Genomic DNA, 17155 nt, shown 5'->3' with positions numbered 1-17155 from the left:
AGCCATGTTTGTATAGTGAGTCAGAGATTGCAAAGCCATTTCAGTCACCATCTCGTCTGATGTCCTTCTCCTACCAAAACTCTGTCAGTAAGGACAGTCAAATGAGATAGGCAAAGTGGGGTGGGAAAAGGCATCTGAGAACAAAAAGGTAGATCGAAGGCTTTGGAATGGAGCACACACTGGCTGTTAGCTTGAGGTCACTTTCGGAGGAGTGAGGGGGGTGAGAGCAGGGGGGAGGAAAACTCTCCAAATGTGCCTTCACACAGGAAGCAGACACCCACGCGGGCTCGAAGTCTCTGAGAATAGCGGCAGCATGGCCAAGGAGACCCGGTGCCCCAGGAGCCTCTGCTCCCGGTTTGCTTGAGAGGACACAGAGACAGTGAGGTAACGAGACTCGCCCGAGGCCCCAGGTGAGCCAGTGACAAAGCTATGAAGGCAAACCCAGGATCAGGTCTTTGTGTTGACCTTCACGATGACCTTCACCCTTCAGACTTTGATAACTTGCTTTCTACTTTCTGGAAAACAGATTTTACTTTAAAGGCAAAAAGCTTTTAGAACAGAGGGTCCCAAGCAGACACTAGTGACTGTCAGAGAAACAACCAGAAAACGAAACAAAACAAAACCTTCTGTGCCAACGGCTTTCCTCCCTTCAAATCCCACCCAGAGTCAGGATTTTGGGGCAGTCTCTACATAAAGTCCTCCAAAAACTGAGGGCTACATCAACGCATTTGTTTCATCTCAATTCCCTCCCCCTTATTTTCAGTTTCCACTTTTATTTGTACATTTTTACAGAAAGTCTTGGATCTAAAACAGTCACAACCATGGACAGAAGTGGGAAAGGAATCTGAGAATGAGTGAGTGAAAGGCATCATTACATCCACAACACAGGCACACCGATACATTCAGGCTCAAAAGGGTCTCCAGGTAACCAGGGAAAGAAGGGAAAGGCTTGGCCGGAGGGAGTAATGGGAGACAGGAGAGAGGGACACAGAGTTCCAACACCCAGTCCTTGGAAATGAAAGGCAGGGCTGTCATTGCTGAAGCTGGCATCCGTCAAAGTGAGGCCAGCCCCCATGCTTATGGTTTTCTGCCTCTCAATAGTGAACAAACACCCCCTATGGTTGGGTAGTCCCCCCATTTCTGGTTGGGCTCTACCCCTATAGTGAGCAAGGTTGTGGACTTCCCTTAGAGAAGGCTTCCCTACAGCACCGAAGCCAGTTCCCCTGCAAAGCAGAAAGCGTGCAAACCCTTTTGGAAGTGCAGTCTTGTTTAGAATCTAGGATTCAGTCCTTCCCAAACAGGATCGCACCCAGAACATCTCCCAGTGAATGCGCCATCCATTCTCAATCCCATGAGAACCCATATGCTTTTGATGAAGCCATCTGCTTCACCAACTGACAAGAGAAAGAAGATTCCAGTTCTCTGAAACTTGTTCCCATATTAAACGACCATTAAAACATTTCAGAACCTGATCTGCTCCCACCACCAGTGCATGCACGGCTACAAATGATGTTTGCAGGAAAGAAAAAAAAGAAAGAAAGAAAAGCATTGACCCTGTGCCTTGGTTAATGGTTGTATGCTTTTTGCTCCACATGGTTTGCTCATTCCATCACCTCTGGGAATAATTGAGAGGGATTAAGAGTGCCTTTTGCAAAACTGGCTTTGGACAAAAGGAAGGAAGCCTGAGAATGGGTAAGTTAAGGAGCCAACCTCCGTGAGGGACCCGAATGATAGAAGAGGAGAATCCCAAGTGCTGAAGCTGGATAGGGACGGTCCTGTTTGGCGGCCAAGATGACCTCCCACTCGCGATTGTCCTTTCAGCAACAAGGCCCAGGCACCACGTACCTGGAAGAACTCCGTGTAGTCAGGGTTCTGCTGCTGCAGGATCATTTGAACAGCACATAACTTATATGATACATCATGTCTGCAAATCACTTGGCAATTTCTTTGCCACCCTTAATATACCATGAGGTAAAGTGTTATCACTATCCTCATTTTGTGGATGAGGAAGTTCAAGTATGGAGAAGACACAGTGCCCAGAGTCACAAATCATTGGAGGGCAGAGCTGAAAGAAACTTTACAGTAACCGTGTTAGAGAAGTGTAGCTTAATTAGTGAGTTACTCTGGCTTCCATGCTCTTACACCTACAATTAGATTGAGATAGCACTTAAAAAAAGAAGAAGAAGAAGAAAAGAAAAAAAAAAAAAGGAAAGAACGTAGGAATCTTTTCTCTCTGTTCCACCCATCCCTAAGCTCTGGCACTGACCTTTTACAAAAGTCCCTTTGCCATCGTTAGGGGCTCAGAGCCCTGCTCTTCTCCTGCTATGAACACAGGGTTAACTCCATGCAGACCAGTGTGGTTCTGTGGCCTTAGACTACACTCCTAGCCCCAACTGCCAACCCAAGACAACCACTCACCGTGTAGGTACTGGGGTCATCATGATGCCTCTGAGTGATGAAATTATAAACAATCCTTTCGTCTTTTTGGTACTTTATTTTTCTAATTCTCTACAATTTTCTATTATTCAGAAAAAATAACCCAATAGCCAATAATAAAGTAGTCTGAGAACTAACAATAATGTTTAAGAAACATTTTGCACCATGGAAGCATCAACGGAAAGAGTCCAAACGCAGCCCGCCAAGTTGACTGCTTTGAGACACCAGAATCTTTTATGTCCATCAGCTCAAGGGGACTTGTTTAAAAACCTGCCCCCTTACTCTGCCAGATACCAGCTAGAAGATAGCACAGAAGCCAACCTGGCTGGTATGCACCGATGACTTCTAAATATGGTGAAATCACCTCTATGATTCATCATATTGCCCTGGAAAGGGCTGGATTTGTCCACTGGGATGGTTGGCCCCTGGGGGAGGAGGAACACTTTCAGAAAAGCAGCTTCCCTTTAGTTGCAAGAATCAACCAAACAACCCACACAAACCACACCAAAGATGACCGGAGTGTATTTTCTTCTCGCTCCTTCCCCTCAGATACTTAAAAAACAGTTAATTAACACTCTCAGAATAAGCCAGGGGAAGACAGAGTCCATGCCTCTGGGTGATGGGCTTGATTTCATTACTTTGAGTCTGACTCAGGTAGGCAGCTTTAGGGACCTAAGCAGCACATCCCCCGTTGAATCAGAACAACCACACGTGGTTCATTTCACACCTCTTATCAGGACTGTGGAGGACTGTTAAGAGGTAGGGCCTATACTCAAGAATTTCAGGATATCGCCTTCCCTGATCAAAGGAAAGGCAAGCACTGTTAGGTGGAACCACACACCCCAACAAGAGAATATGCCAGAATGGGCTCCGAGGGCGGCATATGGACATGTGAACAAGGAAGGCTTTGTCTTGGCTGGGTGATGCTGAGTCTTCTTGACTTTGTGATCCCTGAAGCTGAAAGGATGTAAATTGTTGAAAGGCAGAGGGTTTCAGGAGGATTGAAGCTGGAATAGGCACATTTAAAAATTTTTTATATTTCAATGCCGGGAAGCCACGGACCTCCTTCTGAAGCCCACAGCCACAACAAATGAGGAAGGGGTTTGCTTGGAGAGTATGAGCCTCTCCAGAGACAAATTCCTTAACTATTTTAATTGATTGACTATTTTAAGTTGATGCAGAAGGAGAGAGGAAGGGAGCAAAGAGGAAAATGAAACATAAAGAAACCAAAGCTCCCAAAATGGAGAGAGAAAGAAATAGGACCTCTTTCCAGGCAGACACCTCACTTGTCTGAATCCCCAATCTCATAGGGTAAGGAAGGAAATGAAAGCTGAAAGCCCCATGCTTAAGGCTAATTCACATGGAGCTCAAAACACATACATGATCATAGACCTTGCATGCACACCGGTAAGGAATCTGAACTTCACCTGGGGTCGGGGCTGGGACTTTTATGAAGCTGCTGACCCTAAATCCCATCAGTAGGTTGGGTTCTACTTTGATTTGGAGTTAGCAGAGGCTCTCTTTTCCTTCCCCCACCCCGCTTCCCTTCTTCTTCAGCCACACCAGAGCCTCACTAATAGCGTGGGGACGGCGGGTCTTAACTTGGATCCCTACACTGGAGGGATTGAGCCCCTCCCCGGCCTCCGCCTCCCCGGTCCCCCACCCCTGGACAAGGATTTGCCATCTGTATGGGGCTTTATTGGCCCCAAGCAGGATCAGACCTCAGAGTGTATCTGTTCCTATCTGGCCCCGCTACCAAAGAAGTAGCTCAAAGCTTCTGTTCTACTGATGGCAAGTTAAGCCCAGGTGGTTTACTTCTTTCTTAGGAGTCTCTTAACATTTCAGGAAGGCTTCAAAGGGACACAATAAGCTGTATTAAGGGTCAATCACAAAGATTAGTAGCTGGAAAGACTGGATGATCCATTTATGGCAAGCATGGGATAAAAAAAAAAAAAGAAGGTATAAATAGTCACAGGTCAGCGAGGCACTGTCCTCAAACACAGTTACTCAAGAAAAGTTTAAATGACTGATAGCAAGTGGCCCCTTGTAGAATTTCTTTCTCCATTTTCCTGCACCTGGGAAACAGCTGGTCACAGACAGGCCCTCTGCTCCAAACAGACGCTCGTGGACACCTGCCTCTCCCTGCTCAGCAGAGCCCACTCAAGATGCTTGGAAGGAAGACATGAAGCCTCTCAATCTGGGATGCTTCTCACTTTTCCCTCAAGCCCTAGCATGCCTTTCCTTTAAGGGGGAAATCTAGCTTTCCAAGAAAAAGAAATTTTTAATTCTGTATACAATAGAAAAGTTAGGGTTTCCCAAAAATGATTTCTCTTCTCATAGAATTAATCCTTTATTTAAAAAAAATCCTTTGAAGCCCAATTGGAAGAGAATAGCGTTTCCTGCTCCACACCTTACCCCTCATCTCTCAGCACACCCATACAAGGGGCACGCGCACATGAGACCTTTTGCAGAAGCTGACCAGTGTCGCTGGGAAGGAAGCCTTGAGTAGCACACCCACACCCGTGTCCAGGTACATACTGACAAAAACACACAGAAAATGCACCAGGGAGCTACACGTATACAGAGACCCACATTTAGGCCCATTCATGCACATGGGATGTCTTAACTGGATGTGAATCACACACACACAGTCAAAAAGAGCAGATGAGGGGACAGGTAGGACTTGTAGCCTGGCGGATGGAAGAGGGAGAGGTGGTTAGTAGATGAGAAGTGGGGACTGGTAGGAAGACAGATCAGGAGACAGGTCGATGAAACAGGTACATGGGTGGGAAAGAAGGCTGTTGAGCTGTTGGCAAAGCGCCCAAAGCATATCTATTTATGAAGCAACTGAATACTCAGCTACATGGTTGACCCATGGCTGTACAGCTTGGGGATTCACTCCTTGCCTCCCTGGGGCCGCTCAGCCCCAGCAGGGTCACTGAGGTGACTGTCAGCTGCTCCTGCCCACTCTTCCCGGCAGACTCTTGTCCCTACAGCTTCCACGACTCTGGCTGACATGGTAGTTCGCCGACACCTGCAGGGCCAGTGTGCTCGAACGAGCCTGAGACGTCGGGCTGGATTTATGCCACCTCTGTTTGGGGGCTAGCCACTAAGATGGCTATTTGGGGATGCATGGCCTTGAATACCAAGAGGGTAAGGAAGAAGATGGAAAGAGTCCGGAGTTCGCCATTAATTTACACAATATCATACAAACTTGAGCCCACGGAGCATGGAGATGCTCTCTCTGCACGTGACCCATTTTCTTTCATCTGTACAGAGGTCGCCCCCAGGAGAGGGGTGGATGTCCAGTGACAAAGGACAGCTTCCATGATGGGGAGTGAAGATCTGGTTTGGTACGTACTTGTACAACAGCAACAGAGGCAATGTTCCTTCTCCCTCCTGAACCATGTTCCCCCTCTTCTCTCACAGCTTTGTGCCCAGCTTTGTCTTGAACTTCCAGATTTAGAGGACTAAATCCCGTGGCATCCCAGAACTGTGATGTGAAGGACCACCAGGCCCTCTGCCCAGTGATTTTGTTCTCAGTTCTGCCCTCTGGGAATTTCAGCTGCACTACAAATAATAGAAAAATGCAACACAAACAATAAAACCCCACACTCAGAAAACACCCACCACACGTACACACTCCAGGGATCTGAAACTACAGAATGGGCACCCACACTGGCCTGCCCCTCATTATTCCTCCTAGTCTCGGGACTCCGCCCTGGCCCATGAAACCACCACAAACGATAGACACAACAGTCATAATGAAGTCTTTCCATTTTAAAAGGTGAAAAGGAAAAAAGGAAACCACCAAAAGTAGTCTCACACACACACACACACACACGCACGCACGCACGCACACACGCACACATCACAGCATTACTCCAAGGCTCCAATCTGCCCAGGGAGTGCAGGTGGGGTCGGGGGTAGGGCGGCCTCTTGTTTAACTGGATGTAAGGCAGCTGGAAGGTAAGACTGGGTTTTCTGAGCATCCACTGAAGTGTCCTTTTATTGACGTGGATCTTGCCCCTCAGCACGTTGTTCTCTCCCCCTTCCCACCTCTGTAACTTTGTCCAAAAGTTTGGCAACAAAGAGAAAACTTCCTTCTCAGTCTGTTTTCTCTTCCACTTCTTGTGTGTTGCTGGTGGGCCAGGAAGGGAATCAGAACAGGAAGATCAGGAGAAGTGATCTGCAAATGATGTCAAAGATGTGGTTACATTCTATGAACTAAGGGCTTTGTTTCTCTGCAACACGATCGGCGTTGGGGTGGTGTCCTCACTGCTGGCCCAATGGATGGTACCTCCTTCTCTACATCCGTGCCGCTTCAGACCACTGGCACTGTCCCTTCCCAGCCCACCACCCCATCCTCGTGAGTGATGGGATCAGGACGCTATCACAAGTGGTGATGTTCGCTCTGTCTTCAAAAAACCGTGGAGCCAAAAGTTAAGAAATGATGGAAGAGCCACGTGACGGGGACGCTTTCCCCATCTCGGTGATGAGGCAACACAAAGTCCGACGAGATGCGGGTGCCTGAACCAACTCAACTCTACCTTGGCACTGGCATCATCTTGAGTTAGTTTTGTTTTATATATGTATATTATATATATATTTATATATATATATATATATGTATGGGTTTGTTTTTTTAGCACACTGTCCCATTCTCGGGTCTGGATTTAGGGCAGTTGGTCCTCGGGACAGGTTGGACAGAAGGGGCCAAGGTACAGAAGAATCCCGAGATTAGTGTGAGGCCCAGGCCCCCCCATGCACAGAACATGGACCATCCGTATCCATGGCTGATGTCATCGGGGAGTCCATACAGGTAGCGTGGGTAGCGTGACAGCTCAAAGTTGATTCCAGCCACACAGGTGCACAGTGATATGATGCAGAAAGTTCCTGGAGTGCAAGGCAAGGAACATGGGGTGGGGTGGGGTGAGGGAGAGGGAAAGGGAAGAGGGAAAGGGGAGAGAGAGGGAGAGAGAAAGAGAGAAGTGAGGTTGACAGCATTTTTCAATTTTCTTGAGTAGGCAAGGTGAAAAGACGCAGATATAAGCCACCAAGATCCGTAGCTGGAAATATTCATGGAGAGGAGAAAAGTGTCAAGAGATCATGGCTTCCTCACTCTCCAATAATTGCCCGGTCTTGGAACAACTTGGGAAGTCTTGCCTGTGGGAAAATACTAAATAAGCATCGCAGTAGAGTCTCATGTGGGGTATGGTGAGGCAAGAGTATTCAATTCATTTTTCTAAAGCATTGAAAATTCACCATCTTTCTTGGGAGACACAGAAAACACACCCCACCCTCCCACCCGCTACTTGTTTACAGAGAAAAACAACGTCTATTCTTTCCTATATAAAACATTCCTATACGACATTGGGTTTTCCTTTAACCCATTCACCAACAAGTCACCCCAATCCTGGGAGCCCTTTTCCTTTTCCTGTAAGACAGCATCTCCCAAAGTTGGAACACCGACCCTCTGAGATATTCCTTTACAAAGGGGCAGCAGAGTCAAAACCTCTGGGAAACTCTGTACGTTACTTCTCACCACGAAGATGTATAGCCCACAGTAGCATAAGCTCATGCATCTAACCTAGTCTTATGAGTATTTGACAGACTTGATGGGAACTCTTCTTTTTAAAAAATTACTCCTGGGGCGCCTGGGTGGCTCAGTCAGTTAAGCGGCTGACTTTAGCTCAGGTCATGATCTCACGGTCCGTGAATTTGAGCCCCGCGTCGGGCTCTGTGCTGACAGCTCAAGCCTGGAGCCTGTTTCAGATTCTGTGTCTCCCTCTCTCTGACCCTCCCCCGTTCATGCTCTGTCTCTCTCTGTCTCAAAAATAAATGTTAAAAAATTTTTTTAAAACTAAAAAATTACTCCTACTAACCCTCAATGAGAAGGCTGCTATAAGAGAGAAAATGTTATAAAAATGTTATAAAAATTAAAAAATTTTTAACCATTGGAGATATGTGGCAAACCCAAAATGAGTTCAAGAGCTTTTCTTGGACCACCTGGGGGGCTCGGGTGGTTAAATGGTTAAGCGTCTGACTCTTGGTTTCGGCTCAGGTCATGATCTCATGGTTTGTGAGTTCAATCCCTGTGTCAGGCTCTGCGCTGCCAGTGCAGAGCCTGCTTGGGATTCTCTCCCCCGGGCCCTCCCCCATTCCCTCTCTTTCTCACTCTCAAAATAAATAAACTTAAAAAAAAAAAAAGGTTTTCTCGATATTGGCTGCGTCTCACGTTTCTTCGGTCAGCAACTGATATGACGGCAATGGCCTGTGAAGTTTGAGAAGGCTGGGTTGGGTCAGTAGAAGAAAGAAAAGGGAGAAGCATATTTTTTAGGGGGCGGGGACAAGAGGAGGGGCATTATATTTATATTTATTATGAGACCTCTTGCTTCCTGATGGCCAAGTTTCCTTAAGATCCAACCTTTTTTCCTCCAGGCCTCAGGCCCATGAACTTGTGATAATTTCAGCGGTCATAGTGACAGTCGCTGTACCTAACATTTATTAAGTGTGTGTGCTAGGAACTGTGTTGAGTGCTTAAACATGTATGGAAACTTTAATTCTCTAAATAAATCTATGCAGGTCACATTATTATCCCTATTTTGTCTCTGTCCCTACTTGATGGAAGAAATCGAGGCTCAGAGAGGTTAAGCCATCTGTCTAAAATCACACAGCTAGTAACTGGTGGAGCTGGGCTATAAGCTCAGGCAGGCTAGTTCCTGAGTCTGTGGTCTTATCCTTCATGCTTAGATGGGTGCCGTACAAGGTGGGTCCCTCCTGTTGTGCACGTGGGTTCAAGATGAATTCTCTATCACTCAGTCTGGGATAGGGCAGTTTGGAGTCTTGGGTGGCTTATTAAAGCAGACTGCTGGGCCCTACCCCAGAGCTTCTGGTGAGTAGGTCTGGGTAGCACCTGAGAATTTAGACTTTTTTTTTTTTAAATTTTTTTTAACGTTTTTATTTATTTTTGAGACAGAGAGAGACAGAGCATGAATGGGGGAGGGGCAGAGAGAGAGGGAGACACAGAATCAGAAGCAGGCTCCAGGCTCTGAGCCATCAGCCCAGAGCCCGACGCGGGGCTCGAACTCACAGACTGTGAGATAGTGACCTGAGCCGAAGTGGGACGCTCAACCGACTGAGCCACCCAGGCGCCCCGAATTTAGACTTTTAACAAGCTCTCGGGTGATGCTGATGCTGCCAGTCCAGTGACTACACTTTGGGACCACTGAGTTAGAAAAAGGTTTTAGTAGAGAAAGACGAAACTTAATAGTCCAACGTTCAGAGAACGGAGAAAAAAAGACAAACGGGCAATAAATGTGAAAAATGCCCAATTGTGCCAATAATCAGAGACTTGGAAAATAAAGACATAGTAACAGAAGATAATCGAATCGGTGCCGTTTGGGTTTTCGTCTTGCTTTTTAATGATTATTTCCAAACCTAGTGAGGAAGCAGCAAAATGGACCATCCCATAGACTCTGGGGGAGATGTAAGCTGGTGTTTCCTTACAGGAAAGTGATCCTCAAAATATTCATACATTTGACCTAGTGACTTCCTTCTAGATTAAGAAAGGAATCCCACCTGGGAACAAAGATTTAAATACAAAGATGTGCACGTGGCGAAGGGTGGAACTGAGACGTGGCAGTTGGAGGGGCCAAAGTGAGCCTCAGATCCGCGGTGAACACTGCTTTTTGGGCTGAGAGGTCTGAACATTAGGCCGAGTGAAAGAAGGTGTTGAGGCACTTTGGTGGCTCCGATCTGCATTCCCAAAGACCGCGAAGGAGCCTGCTACAAGGACCTGGAAGAAGGGAGATGGGGGCTGGCGTGGAGGGAGGAGGGCGCAGTGAATACCTGTTCAGTGAACACTCCTTCTAGAGGCAATGTAAAGTGATGTGTCAGGGGGGACCTGGGCTCAGGAGCCCCAGAAATAAAATGGGTGCCTATGTGTGCCTGTGCAGTGTTTCTGTGTATGTATATGTGCATGCACGTGCATGCATTTGTGCACAGTGTGTGTATGGGATTGTGCACACGTGTGCATGTGTAGTGACAGCCACTATGTACAAACACGTGTGGCAGCATCATTACCTGGCAGAGCAGGGGTCCCAAACTTCAGGGAGTTAACAAAGCAACCCAGTCTCTCCTGCTGTGCACTGGGGCTCAGATGGAATTCTATGATAATATCTACACGGACTAGGTCTCACCTCGGTCCTGCTGAGTCGGCACGTCTTGGGGAAGAGGATGGGAAAATTTTGGTTCGTCAGGTGACTTCCGTTGATCAGGCTGGTGGGACCCTTGGGTTAGGGCAGAGGGCCTTTGTGTAACCTTGAGACAGAGCCAGGTGAGGGGAAGAGGAAAGGTGGTCCAGAAGGAAGGGGGCAGCCTGTGGGGCAAGGCCAACGAGAGGGTGACAACCTGGAAGTGTGAGAACTAAAGAAAAGCTGTGTGTGACACCAGTTTCAAATAATCCAAATGCCAACAAACCAGAGCTGGCCTTCTGTGCCTCAAGAAGGCTCCTTTTACTGCCTGGCTTGGGAACCTGAGTGTGCACAGATACAATCTGCTAAAACTTAGATTAAGGACAGGAAAAGTGTGTGTGTGTGTGTGTGTGTGTGTGTGTGTGTGTGTGTGTGTGCACGTGCATGCATGTGTGCTCAGTTCAAATCTGAGCTGCCGTTGAGATGGCGAGGCACTTGGCACCATGGATCTGGAGCCTGATAGAAAGTTCTGAGCTAGAGATGTGGATTGAATCATCATCCTATAAACTGAAGCTCTGTGTGTGAGGAGGTCACCCACTGATTTTATATAAATCTACAAGATGCTGTAAAGAAATGGAGACACTCCTTATCATCAAAAGGTACACTATCCTCCCGATTAAATCCAGTGATTTGTTCTGGGGGAGAAGGTTGACCTCGAGTAGTTTTGATCTTCCTGAGTTGCCAGTAGCTGAAAAATGTTGACACACGCTGTTTTAATCATGTATTCTGCAAGTACAGTGGACAGGACACAAAGGATGTGGTTGCTACGTTGAGAGTAAAGAGCTTAGGTCTGTGTGGAGCTAATTACCAATTGGAAATGGCCCAGCCTGTGGATAGCATACATCTTGTTGGGTTACGCTAATGGAGTTAATAGGGGATCTTCTAGCCTTAACTTCCTATCCGCTCTTCTGTGACTTTGGAACCTTTTGAAATTTCTGTTAGTGCTTGTCCATATTGCCCTTGACGGGAGAAAACTTCTAGGGGTCTCACGAAAGAGGGCCCTTTGAGCCAACCATCTAAGCGACTTGTTAGGAAACTGTGTGTGAAAAAGAGAGAAGACTGGAAACAGGTTCTGTTTCCACATAAGGCTACTGTTTTCTGTTACAATCAAGAACTTAATCGTTTTTTTTTAAATTTTTTTTCAACGTTTTTTATTTATTTTTGGGACAGAGAGAGACAGAGCATGAACGGGGGAGGGGCAGAGAGAGAGGGAGACACAGAATCGGAAACAGGCTCCAGGCTCCGAGCCATCAGCCCAGAGCCTGACGCGGGGCTCGAACTCACAGACCGCGAGATCGTGACCTGGCTGAAGTCGGACGCTTAACCGACTGCGCCACCCAGGCGCCCCAAACTTAATCGTTTTTACATATCTCTGTACTTGTAAATTCAAATTTGAAAATGCACATTAGTAATTAATGGATATTAATTAGTAATTAATGGATATTCACATGTATATGGATGTGGATTAATTAGTAATTAATGGATATTCACATGTATAGTAATTAATGGATATTAATTAGTAATTAATGGATATTCACATGTATATGGCAGATCCTCCATCAATGGACTGAATGAATGATGTGCTGCCCTTGTTCCTCAGCCTAACAACAGACTTTGACAAACACCCACTGAGTCCCTTGAATCCCAGAGAGTAGAGGAGATGGGGACAAAGGTGGCCGAGCACCCTAACTGTCCCAGTTTTCTCAGATGATGAACTAAACTCTCAGAGCTGTAAACTGGCGACTAACTGGTGAGTGTAGGGTGCAGACCCCGCCCCCACCCCCGCCACCCCCACAGCTCTCTGGGGTTCTCTGCAGAGTGAAGACAGATTCTGAAGGCTCCTGCTGGAAACCATGGATGGCAGTGGATAGGACGGCCTCCCCTCATTTACCCAAAGTACAGTGTGAGGTCCTCCCGTCCCCCACAGCAGTAGACTGGAGCCTCTGGGGCTAGGTCTCTTGAATGTGTCATTTTGTTCCTGATGAGCACTTATTGAGAGATAGGCGAGGATCCAAGAAATAATGCAGCGTCACATCTTCTTAGGAATCCCCCCCGCCCTTGGTTTGGGGTTTGGGCCTAATTCCAATCAGATTCCTAGACTAACTGCAGTCAGAAAGAACTTTGCCCCGAGCTCTTCCCTCTGGAGCCAGGCTCTGCTGTGTGCTCCAGACCTGGCTGTAAGAAACATCAGGTGGAAAGCAGGCCAGGGAGGCAGGGACAGTGCCCATATGATTGTCACGTCTCGGTGACGGCAGGCCTGGTGTGGGAGCGGGAGGGGGACATCCCTGTGGCTGTGGGCTCTGTGACGCAACACAGCTCATCAGCAAGTATTTGTAGAACTGTGTTTATGCTAGATGATAAAAAGGAGAATAAGATATGATCCCTGTTCTTAAGAATCTTTAAATCTAAACTAAAAGAGATTTTTTAAACAAGCTTCTCATCTAGTCGGCGATAGAATTGAGGATGCTGTGACCACAGAACCTGACCCAGAGGCTGCAGTTTAGAGCCAGCTCTGGGCCTCTACCTGCCCCCGCTTCCAGCAGGAAGATGGGGAGCGGAGCAGATGACTGTGAGGTTCCCCCCCCATCATCCAGGCGTCTTTAGGAAGAGGAGGAATACCCCGTAGTGGGTGGTTAGGGTCAATCTCTGACAGAGACAATCAAGCTGGGCCAGGGAAGGTTTCCCAGGCAAAGAACAGAATTCCCGCAGACAGTACACAGAAGTGGGGGGCCTCACCTGGTCTGGAGCGTGTCCCTCCTTTGCCCTCAGTGCCCTCCTTGCCCCGGGTCTCTATGCAGAGATGACAGGGCAGGCCCGTGTGCCCCTGTCACAGAGCTTCTCACTTCCCAACTGCTCACTGCTCTAGCCTTGTCCAGCCTCCATCATTTCTCACGTGAGCGGCCGTAACAAGTCACTGCTGTCTTGCCTTCTGTTCTTGCCCCCGCAGAGCAGCCAGTGATATTTTAAAAATGTAATCAAATCATAATTATCTCCCCTGCTTAAAACCCTCCAATAGCTTCCTATCACACTCAGAATACAAACCCAACTCCTTACCCTGACCATAGAACCTTATCTCAGTAGACCCTGCCTCCCCATCTGGCCTCATTTCTCACCTTGACCCCCACACTCTAGCCACAGAAAAGAGCATTCTGTGTCTCAAACTAGCTAACCGTCTACCCACCCCAGGGACTTTGCACTTGCTGTTCTCTCATCTGGGACGCCCTTTTTCTAGCTCTTCTCAGATCTCAAATGTCATCCCCTCAGAGAGATCCTCCCTGGCCTCCTTCTAAAATTGTGCCTCCCCAGTGGTTTTCCAGCTGTGCCCCATGGAGGTTCTCAGGAGAGGGAGAGGGAGTAGAAGAGGATCCAGCCCTCTCTCCTCTCTTTGGCCAGAATAGCCCTGCTTTGATGTGAGTCCATGTGAAATTCCATTTGAAGAAAGGAGTCCAGTGATTTCAGCATTTCTGAAAAGCACTGGGCTCATCCATTCACAAGGGAGCCTCAAGGTATGTCATTACAGGGACTAAGCTTTGGACAGCAAAGTCCGATGGCTGCCCCCATAGTTGCAAGTCTATGCCTTTGGCAGCAGAAGCTAATAGGTCTCCGCTCTCATCGCTGCTGGCCCTGGAAGGGGCCTCCAACTCCTACTCAGCCCCGCCCTCCAGGCAGCCAGCCCCGACTCGCCAGCTGGTTGGAAGAGAAACGAACTCTAATTACCCCTCTCTGTGCCAGGACCCTCATTCGCAAGGACCCGGAGTTCAGGAAGTCCAGCTAGAAGAGAAGCCACCACCCCCTGGAACCCTGAGAGCCCGCGCTTGAAGACCCCCTGGCGTGGAGGGAACACTCTCCAGCCCCCTCTCGTGTCCCTATTTGCAAACCCCACCTGGAAAGGACGGCCAACAGGTGGGAGGAACTACGTAAACATCACGTTTCCTTCTCATTGTACAAACAAACCACCTGTTTCTTTTAATGACTGTTCCAACCTGAAGCCCCTTCAGGACTCACGACCACCTTGTAACCCCCGGCCCCGCCCTGGTCGCACCTGCCTGTGTCCTGTCAGTCCCTGGCAGGCCGAGGACAGGGCCTGCTGCCCACCCCGTCCCCAGTCCCCTTGGCTCCAGGCACAGCTGAGACTCGAGTGGGGGCGAGGGAGGAGACGGCTTCCGCCCGGCCTGCCAACACCAAACACAGCTTCCCCATCCACCTCCTCCACATGGCTGCCATCTCTAATTAGCACTCCCTGCATTGCCAGATATTAGATTCCAGTCTCCCTGCATCCCTCCCCCCAACCCTGAGCTTCAGTTTCTCTGTTGGACAACTTCCCCTTGCTTGACATCTCTTCCCTGGGTCTCCGAGCTGCCTCTTGATCCCAGCTCCATGCCACCTGTCTGTCCCTCAGAGGGACTTCTCCTCCTCTAGTCTTTGTACAGTCAAGGTTCCCAGCTCCCCTCTTCTGCCAAGTCCTTCCTTCTGGCAACTTCACCCTCGTCTCCAACTTCAGCTACCACCAGGACATGACCGATTCATAGGATTATGTGATATTATGTGACACCCTGTACGTGTCCCCAACCCCAGGGACACAGTATGGATGGTCAAGGTATTCCCTGGCTACAGGTTTCCAGCCCAAGTTCCTGTAAGCTCCTGACTTCTTTATTCTTTGGAAGCCTTGCTTCCCTAGTAGGGTGACCACCCATCCTAGTTTGCCTGGGAGTCGGCGGGGACAGGGGTGTGTCCATGGAACGTGGGATTTTTATCCTCAAACCAGAAAGTCCTGGGCTAAGTGGGACACATCAGTCACCCTTCCTACAGGCTCCCTCACAGTCCTCCCCACTCGGGTCCCAATCAGTGATACTGCAGCAATGACACAAAGTAATCCTTGCTTGTCAATTCAATTAGACATAATGCCTTCACCCAGCGCAAGGACGGAGACTCCGGTGCCTGGAATGTGTTGCTAATGTTAAGAAAACACCATGCTGGGATTGCATTGTTTGGGGTTGGGGGCTGGCAGCTAAGTCTGCCACCCTAAAATGTTGCCCAGGAACACTTAACCAGCAGCCCAACAATGGTCCCATCCCAGCACCACCTTAAAGTTCAATTATTTTTAAGCGGCTCTTCAGAGTTCTGGTGGAAGCTTCCTGCTCAGCGCACCCTGGAGCACGGATTGCAGGTGTGTAGGGTGTGACCTGGGCCTCCCTGTGTGGCGGCTGCTGTGTTAGCACACACAGGCAGGGAGGGGAGGACGTGTGTCTCTGCCTCCCTGTAGGGACCGTCAGAGATGTCTCGGTAGTAATGCCACAGCAATGGACCTGTGTAGAAATCGCATCAAAACTGAGGCCTCAGATTAGGCAGCAGCAAAGCTCTTATTAATTCAAGAGGCCACGAGCCAGGAAACTGAAGGCCTCGAGAAGGTTCTCCCAGGAATCCAGGGCAGTTACATATTCAGTGCACAGGCACCTTCCCAAATGTCTATTCCTTATGGGGCCAAGTGGTACCCAAAACTTCACTGGACATAATTTCTGCAGCTTTCTGGGGCAGGAGATCCATCTGCGTGACATTTTCTGCTCCTGGGAATGAGGAATGACGTCTGTGTATCCCTGGCCCTCCCACGTTCCTGTGTGGCTTCGTGGCCAAAGAGCCCCTGGTCTGACCCGAGCCCACTAGCTTGCTGCAAAGTGGTGACTGCAGAGGTGCCCTCGTGGGCGTGCAGGTCAGGGACATCTGGGGAGCAGCCCAAGTCCTCCCTCAGACACTCCCCCGTGAGCCCCTCTCTGATCTTTAAAACCATAAAGAAGCAAATCAGCAAACAGAAAAAGGATCCCTCCTCCTCCAGCAGCAGCGAATGCACCCTAGGAAGCTGGTGTCCACTAAACCCTTCCTTTGCGGAGATTAAATGCCTCGGCAGCATTGAGCTCTCAAGAGCTCTTTATAGCTTTGCTCAGACCTGCACGGAATATAAATTACGGTTGAATGATACACCATCGCATCAGCAGCAGCCAACAGGCAGGTCACATGGGGTTTTCCATCCAGGGTGCCTTAAGGGTTCGTTGGGATGAGGCATGGAGTGGTGACAGGCCCCCGAGAACACACTGTGAGGCATGGCGCCCTGAGTTCGGACACAACCATCCATCATTCTGGAAGCTGTGCAAACGCTCCAGGCAGAGACACTGCAGGCGTGCCGCCACACCCCCACCCTCCCGGGCAAGCAGCGTGTGTGTTCCCGGGGTCGTGCCTACGTGCTACAAGGCTGTTCTTTGGGCATAATCATGCCATGGTAATGCAACATCCCCAGCTCAAGCACTGAAAGGGACTGGCCCGTGCATACAGGTTGGCATCGGTTCTAAAGACAATGCTTCCAGATTCCTAACATAGAACCTGGAGTCTTATGCTTTAGTTTTTGCATATCCACAGGGTGGCCTCCAAATCCGGAAGCACTGGTGTCACGGACCGAATTGTGTCCTTGCAAA

The 17155-nt window shown here is 48.7% G+C and overlaps 1 protein-coding gene across 1 annotated transcript in view; it reads right to left on the bottom strand.

Annotated features, from left to right (window-relative positions):
• Nucleotides 1-6970: 6970 nt before the first annotated feature.
• The window catches only part of TMEM178B (transmembrane protein 178B), a 358912-nt gene continuing 348727 nt past the window's right edge, over nt 6971-17155 (bottom strand). Inside the window, exon 4 of the mRNA XM_042926669.1 lies at nt 6971-7332. Coding sequence (XP_042782603.1) covers nt 7082-7332 — 251 coding nt within the window. The 3' untranslated portion in view covers nt 6971-7081. The remainder of the gene's footprint in view (nt 7333-17155) is intronic.

The sequence above is a fragment of the Panthera leo genome, chromosome A2 (genome assembly GCF_018350215.1).
Source record: "Panthera leo isolate Ple1 chromosome A2, P.leo_Ple1_pat1.1, whole genome shotgun sequence".
Lineage (NCBI taxonomy): Eukaryota > Metazoa > Chordata > Mammalia > Carnivora > Felidae > Panthera > Panthera leo.
Note: the sequence above shows the minus strand (reverse complement) of the source record. Positions and strands in the feature narration are given on the sequence as shown.